Genomic DNA, 8,117 nt, shown 5'->3' on the forward strand with positions numbered 1-8,117 from the left:
GCCCGCCACGGGGACGACAACTCAATTTAACTCGGGTCAAGAGGTCAACCCTCCTCAATTAGGGCTGAGAGGGGGGGAGGGAGGACGCACACTGCACATGAATAACTTTCTTAATGAGCATTATTTGAACTGGTGATTAGTGTCATAAATAATTTGCTATAGAGGAGCATGTTAATCAGGTTGCATAATATTTGTAATCCTTCATATATGGCTGGAAGCAAAGAGTCTACAAAAAAAGAAAGAAATCAGCTGCACAAAAAGCATCAATAATAATGAATCTTCCTTAAAAAACATATAGAATGAAAACGCTACTAATGCAGGAGAGCTCCATGAGATGCAAATAAGCCAAGCAGCATATCACTTCATTTGGAAATCAATCACCGCCTCTGAATCAGAACTCTTTCTCCATGTGGCAGACAATCCGTGACAGCAAGAGAGACACATGCCACGGAATAAGACGAGATATCGGCCAGCTCCCGCGACACCCGGTCCAACACTCTGAGCCGCATGTCAAGAAGCAGTGACAGGCGCGCTAATGGGATTCTTCCACGACTCCATCATCATTTCCTTAATGATAATACCCACCATATTTTTGTGTCACGTTAGAAACGTGTTAATAGGCGTTATGCCACAGATCATTAATTGCAGAACAGAAGAAGAGCGGCAGCGGCTTCCGACCAACCAAGAATGACGCAACCGCTAATTGTCATTTTAACAGGAGCCGGGATGAGAAGAAGCGTTTCCACACTTTCCACGAGAAATATGGCGAGTTTCAAAAGGTAGAGCTGAATGTGGATTTTCTGAACCCCCCAAAAAAAGGGGGGGGAGCTACACAAATAACAGAGCTGAATGGATTCATCAAGAAATCAATAAGAAATTCTGATAATTTGTCAAGAAAATGTCTTTCCATCTTCTCACACATGAAAATTTAATCCTTTAGTCTCGTTTTAAAGTGTAAATTTAACCAACAGAACTGTGAAAAAGTCTTAAGCCCTCAAGTGTTTGTTTTTTCAAAATAAAGTTGTTTCTTTATGAAGATGAAGATGAGCAAATGATCAAATCTGACATTTCCAAATGTTATTCTTAAAAAAAAAAAAAAAAAAAAAGTTGCACAGAATTTCTTTGAATCTTGCTAAACATTGCAGTTTCTTAAAGATGGCACTTGAGCTTTTTAGAGGAATAAAAACTTGATCATGTTGTAGCTTTAACCGCCTACCACCCACCTCACTTTGGCTTGTCAGGATCTCACAAATAAAAAGTGAAATTTCCCATTGATGGGATATACAGGTTTAGAAAGGGTTTTAAACTAATTCCACAAAGACAAGCAACAAACTGACTACAAAGAAAAACAATAAAACGATCAATAAGATGGTCTTGTTCACCAAAAGAACAGTTTTAAAGGCGCAAAGGATTTTTTTTATTCTTAACACTTAACTTTTTGCAAGAATTTCATGACTTTTAGAAGATTGTTGTTTTACAAAAATAAATAAATCGTGATCATGCCTGTTTTTTTCACGGTCTTGTATGTAGGTTTTCATTGCTGATTGGACGATATGAATAATTTTGAGAAACCAGCTTCATCAGTTGGAAGTGGAAACAGGAATGTTTTTACTTCTCATTTTGCAGCACTAATAATCCTAATCAATGAATTCAGTGAAATATCGTTAGCTGCTCCCTGAGTAAATAAGGCCTTAAAGGGGGCGTGGCTATGCATCCATAACTGACATGGTCCAAATGTAAAAAAATAAATAAATAAATAAAAAACTAGCATGCATAAATCAGATGTTGTGGTTTGCCGATTAAAAAAAAAACAGCACAACTCTCTGAATGTTGCACATTCACTAAATTTTATTCTGAGCTGCAGGAAAAAAAAAAAAAAAAAAAATCAGCTGCACTGCAGGTGTTACTAACTTTATTTTTAAGATACCCTGAATCCAGTACATAAATCCACCTGTTACACATTTCCACTAAAAATTTTCACCCAAAAGCTACTCAGAGTTCACTCGACTGCTTGCAAAATGATCAGGAATTACACCGGAATATGCCTAAAATATATTTGTATATACGGGTGACAGATCAGGAAATATCCTCCCCAGCTCAAACACACACACATACTGAGGCCTGACAGCTTCAACTGTGCTCCAGATTCCCCCCCCCCCAAAAAACACAACGCAGCCTCACTTTAGCCAGGAAGTGCTGCAGGACAGGCAACGTGGCAGTCATCACACGCCACATGCAGGATTTGGATTGGAGATCCTCCTCCTCGCTGAGCCGACAGAGACAATGTGCCGACCCAAAGCGTCTGCACATCAAAACAAAATTACAGTGTGCACACGGCTGAGAAACACACACACACACGGCTTGGGATTGAGCAAATGTCAGTGGCTGGGGTGAAGTGTTTGCATATAAGCGAATGATGTATGGTCTCATCCTGTGCCATTTATTCCCCCAAGCAATAACCGAGCCGGATCTGTCTCTCAGACTTAATTGAAACGGGACTTGTAATGTTGGCCTTTTCCTCGATGGGACCAAAAACATAACCTCTGACTCCCACAAGCAGCCAGTACTAAGGAAGTGTGTCTGTATGTGTTGGGAAACACTGTCATGCTGTTATTTTCTCATCTCCTCTGCATACAGCCGGAGTCGGCGGCACGTTTTGTCCTTTCTACCTCGTCTATGCCCCTTTTTCTGCAGAGCGACGCGCTGACCGCTGCTTCGAGTCAGCAGGAGACAACCTATAAAAGTGAAATGTGAACTCTGCAGCTGCATTCTACCCCCCACCACCACCTTTAAGAAACAGCCTTTGTGCATCTGTAAACACGCGGATCCACATGGGAATACGCTGCTGACACACATGCAAAGATGCAACCAACTCTCAAATTCTTCTAGCCAACAATAAATAAAAACAACAGCAAGCAGCATCTCCTCTTAAAAAAAGCAAAATAGCATGAAAACTTATTGTGGACATCTGTATAAGTTCACAGCGTCCCAAAGGAAGAAGACAAGACAAAGAGCGATAAATAACATCTGCTCGGCCTTCCTTGGGTCTGATCCAAAAGCAGGGAAATATCTCTGACGTATCTGCATTTCTGCTGCGCCTGAGCGCTCGGCATGAAGACATAAAAGCCGGGAATATTTTGTGCAGCACATTTTTCCAATTTAAATTTCAGCGACAACGGCAAAACAATGTCATCACTCTGACTCCATTTGCATACCAATACTGACTCTCACTCTCCTCCCGCTCACGCACACACACACACACACATAGAAAAACGTTAACAGATGTTCTTTGGAATCCTGCACACACTTGTAGCACGTATGCTGGCAGAGGAAGATTATATATAAGTGATGTGTCTTTTCAGAGTGGCAAATGTGACATCGACTAACACAAAAAAGGAGGAGGGAGGGGGAGCAATCTGCTATGAGAAAATAGGAAATCTATCTATAGAGTTGTTGATGGTGACTAGAGTGGTGAAGGTTCTGGAAAAGGCAAATTTCAGATGTGCATGCACTCACATTTCCACCCTCTCCTGGGTATCGATTTAAAATGGTGGCTGCATGAATGTTCTACCGCAGACCATGTAATCTTCCTTTGAGATGAAGACTTCCGAGAATGAACAGGAGAAGAGGGAGAGAGAGAGAGAGACAGAGGGACGACAGGGGTGCACAGACCGCAAGCTGGGAATGTGAAATTGTGGACAATTATTTGCTGAGCAAAATACAATGCCTGCCAGATGAACTGGAGCTCACAGGCTCCAGAGCCAGCAGCTCGCCCCGGCAGCAAAACACTACTTGGGGAAAGTAGTGTGCGTGTGTGTGTGTGTGTGTGCGTGCGTACGTGCACATCTCTCTCACACTCACTCACTTGTACAAATGCACTATCAAATTACGCATAGCCCAACAAGAAGACAAAATTGCAGCTCATGAGTGTTTTCGCTATCGATGCACGGCGTGCAGGGTTGGGGGCAGGGTGGGGTCAAAGTGTCCCAAGGTTGAGCCATTTGCAGATTTGGTATCTTGCTCAGGGGCACTTTGGCACTTCAGTTGTAACCGGGGGGTTGAACCCAGAAATATGTTGTTAGTAGACGCCTGTACCGCCAACTGCGTGACAGTCAACTGGATATCATCGACTGATTATTTTTAAATTTGTAAAATGTTAATAATAGGAAAAGAAATTGCCCAAACTGCAAATTTTGCCTTTGTTGAATAATCCAGTTCTTTGTCTTGTTGTTATTTTACATTTTCCTCTGAGCTCATTGTGCTTTTCTGGTTTTGGCTAAAGTTTTACAACCAGATGCTCTTCCTGACACCAACCAAGACTGCACCCAGACCTATATGGGGGTTCAGTGTCTTGGTTAAAGACACTTGGACTCACAGACCAAGAGCAAACCGCCAACCCTTCAGTTCAGTGGACAACCCACTGCTTCACCTGAGCTCCCAATATGGTGCCGATTATGACTCACTTTTAAAATCAATATTAGCCCTAAATAGCTTATTAAATCTGTCATATATTATTAAAAAAATCATTTAATTTAGGCAGAAATCAAAGTTAAATGCCCAGAGTGCAGGCAAACAGTAAAAAAAGTGAAATCTGTTCAATTTGCAATGATGTCAATCAGGCAAAACAAACAAATAATTGTGTGTGAGTGTGAAACAATCTGGATTTGAGCTTTCTTTTCCTTAAGAATGAATCTAATCAATAAATATCAGTTTTAAAAAAATTTTTTAGGTCATGGATTAATGGCTCTGGCACAAAAAGTCATGTCATTGCTGGTGTCAGCTGCCCAAAGTTTAAAAAGAAGAAGTAGTAGTAGTAGCATTTAATTGGCATCCAGATGTTTGCAACTTTTGCAGGTCCAATTAAAGTTACCTTTACATCCAAGTGTAACCCCACCTCTACTGGCACAGCCCTCCCTTTCCCCAAAACATAAAATATTTCCTCCTTAGACGTGGGGGAAGGTCACGTGACTCCGCGCCCCATTCCATTAGACGGCTCAAGTTCCAAACAGGAGCGTCTTTAACACATCCAGATGTTTTTTGCTGACGCACTGCACTGTTGCTCTGAAATTAAAAAAAAAAAAAAAAAACAAACAAACAAAACGAACTGCTTTTAACACCCATCACAGTCTAAACCTACCAGTAAACACCCACCACCACCCCCAACCCCGTGCCAATTACGCACGGCTTCCCTGCGCAACAACACTTCCAAATGCGTAAAAATCAGAACAGTTGAGTGTAAATCAGCGCTAAGTTGACTTGGTGTTGCGCTAAAAAACATCACTTACCTTTCAGGGATCTTGGCTTAGCTTGCTTGCGGCGCGACATCCTACAGAAAACCCGCTGAAGTTGCTCAGTTTCTGATTGAAAACGTGTGCAAAAAAGGTACGCCGTGCGTAAAGGCGCCTTTCTCGCATTCCAGCCTAAACGCGACTTATTTTTGTGATGAGTAGGTGGACGTGACAAAATCCAATTATCCCGATCGGTATCGCCGACTCTGCTTTAGTTGAGCTGGGTGTCGGGAAAAAGTGTGAGAATATTCCGTCATGCGCTTCCATTCTCCGCTAAAACGCACACGCGTGTTGGCATGATGCGCAGTTCGGAAAACCGGAGAATATTTGCTTTTGGCCAAACACGTCGGCGCGAGAAAGACATCAGCAAAACGCCTCCTGCCAGAGCGCAAAAAAGCGCAACAAAATCCCCCCCGAAAAAGGGAGGATAACAAAAAAACAAAAAACCCCGATAAATCGACTTTTCACTTCATGTCCACCGAACAGCATCGAAACTATTAAAGACTTCCTTTTCCTCACTCCGCCGTGCTAATCGGGAATTAGGTTCGAAATCTGGTCTAAGTCTACGTCTAAATTGCTCTTAAAAGAGGATGAAGAAGCAGAGAGAAGATGGAAGCTCCCTCCTCATCACAAACCTGCAAGGTCTTGGACTGCGCTGTCGCTCCGGTAGTCCACATAATAATGGAAAATGGAAGCAAGGCCCCCAAAGCCATCAGGATGGCTCCAGAGGGGGCCCCTACCCCGCAGGGACTCGCTCTGTACGTAATCACTGAGGAAATCATTGTCAGCCTGCCTGCACTCACACACAGACAGAGAGGCATGATTAAAATCCGAGGGATCGCGGCAAGATGCGGATTGCTGGATCTGCTGGTCCCCGGATCCGGAGTGGAACTCCAAACCCAGAGTCGGCGCGCTCACCCTGGCGTCTCCTCAGCCTCAGCTCGGCAGACGGACTGGTCCCCCTTCTGGTGGAAACGGTTAAGCAGAAAGACTTTATGCCTGACAGCTGACATGTATGCGGAGGGGAAAAATGGCACAAATACTGTTTTTGATTCTCTGGAATTATTATTGGTGCTGATCTTGTTGTTTATCATTACATATTTTTAAATTCATGCCTTATAACAAATTCTGCGCACTTGCACCTTCACCTTCAGCCCCTGCTATGTGAAAATGAGATCCAGAGAGGAATCCCGCAGGAGTCAGCGGCTCCTCGCCTCAGCCGGGGCCCCGTCTACGAATCACACTTTTTTTTTCCCCCCAATTCTGACGAATTTCCATTAGAAAAATTGAGTTTTTTCTGCACAGACCTGCAGGGAAAGACAGAAGCAGTCAATAGGGCAAATCCGAGGTACGTGCCGGCGTGGCCGAAGAAAATTAACAGCAACCTTTGATAGCCTTTTCCAGTCAGGAACCTAGCTTTGTTCAAGAAAATCCATGATAAAAGTTAACTATAACTATAAAAGTTAATAGTGTGAGCAGGTTGTGATTCTGTGGGGTATTTCCAACCTGCAGATTGGAGTTCATAAGACCTGTTACCGCATCTGAGGCGACGAGAACGTAGAATTCAACTTCTTACCTCAAAAGGTCTTTTTTGTGTCTTGATTCAGTTGTAGATGTAAAACTGCAGGTTATCATAAAACATGCATGCAAAAAGTGAAGTCTGGGATCATGCGGTACACTGAAAAAACGAGAATGTTTGAACCAACTTTTAAAAAAAGATACAATTTGTAAAAACCTGAATGAATTAAGTTGCTTGAACTTAAGTTTGAAAGTTAAATCAACTCTAACTTACAAACTTAAGTTCAAACAACTTAATTCATTCAGGTTTTTATAAATTATCTTTTTTTTTTAAAGCTGGTTCAAACATTCTCTTTTTCAGTGTGTGGTGCTGCACTTTGCCGCATCCACGACACCACGAAACCGCTCACTAAAACAATAAAATAAGACGGAAATCTATTATCATTCTCTCAGACCTAAATCTGTGTCCTTATATGTTAGCTAGTTTAATTAGTTTGTAATGTCTGTCTTGCTAAGAAAATCTCAAAAACTGTTTTTTCAGATGTAAAATTACCTGTAAAATTTTCAGTGAAACTGTAACTGTAAGTATGTTTTTTAAAGTACATTATGCATCCCATTGTTCACACTGGAGGCATTCAATCAGCTCATGCTAACATTATCCCCATTATGATAGCAAGCATTAACGTCACGTTATCAATGCTAATGGACTAATGCTACATTCAGGACCCTTGGAAGTTGAGAGTTTCCAACCTCTAGCTCGGGGAAAAATGCCTTGAACACTACATCAGGCCGGAATTTTAGCTCGGAAACTTATGAGGAAATTGAACAACCAGAGGTAGCCAAGTTAACGTTATGGCGGCCCCCTTTGCAATGGCTGAAAGCGCAATGGTACTAATTTGAAAATACATCTTAAAATGAATTTTTATCAAGATCTTACTGCTATATGTAATATATTCACATTCTATATACAATTAATTAGGTTAACAGCACCACACATTGGCAAAAAAGTGTTTGACAATTTAATTTAGCCCAACAGCTAATGTTAGCCTAGCTCTACTGTGGTATAGTCGAAGAAGATGATGACTTAAATTCTAAAAACATATTTCGAAGGTTGTCCAAAGTAAACTCATGAACACACTGTTTTTCCAGAAGGTTTTTTTTAATCTGGTCTTCATGAATGTCAGAGGTTTCTGAATGCAACATTATGTTAGCATGTATGAATGTATTTTTGAGGCATTATAAACCATGTTGCTCACAACAGGGTGTGTCATTTGGCATCTTATTGTTTTAATTTCATGTATATATTTTACA

At 41.6% G+C, this 8,117-nt stretch overlaps 1 protein-coding gene across 5 annotated transcripts in view; it reads right to left on the reverse strand.

Annotated features, from left to right (window-relative positions):
- Positions 1 to 6,116, reverse strand: part of LOC117522219 (zinc finger protein 521) — a 296,467-nt gene extending 290,351 nt beyond the window's left edge. For 3 of the 5 annotated variants that reach the window (XM_034183609.1, XM_034183610.1, XM_034183608.1), the window contains exon 1: positions 5,286 to 5,726. In XM_034183609.1, coding sequence (XP_034039500.1) covers positions 5,286 to 5,325 — 40 coding nt within the window. In that variant the 5' untranslated portion in view covers positions 5,326 to 5,726. Of the gene's footprint in view, positions 1 to 5,285; positions 5,727 to 5,923 lie in introns of those variants that run through there. The other 2 variants (XM_034183612.1, XM_034183611.1) reach the window with 1 other exon arrangement.
- Between the last annotated feature and the right edge of the window lie 2,001 nt (positions 6,117 to 8,117).

This window comes from Thalassophryne amazonica, chromosome 12 (genome assembly GCF_902500255.1).
Source record: "Thalassophryne amazonica chromosome 12, fThaAma1.1, whole genome shotgun sequence".
NCBI classification, from domain to species: domain Eukaryota; kingdom Metazoa; phylum Chordata; class Actinopteri; order Batrachoidiformes; family Batrachoididae; genus Thalassophryne; species Thalassophryne amazonica.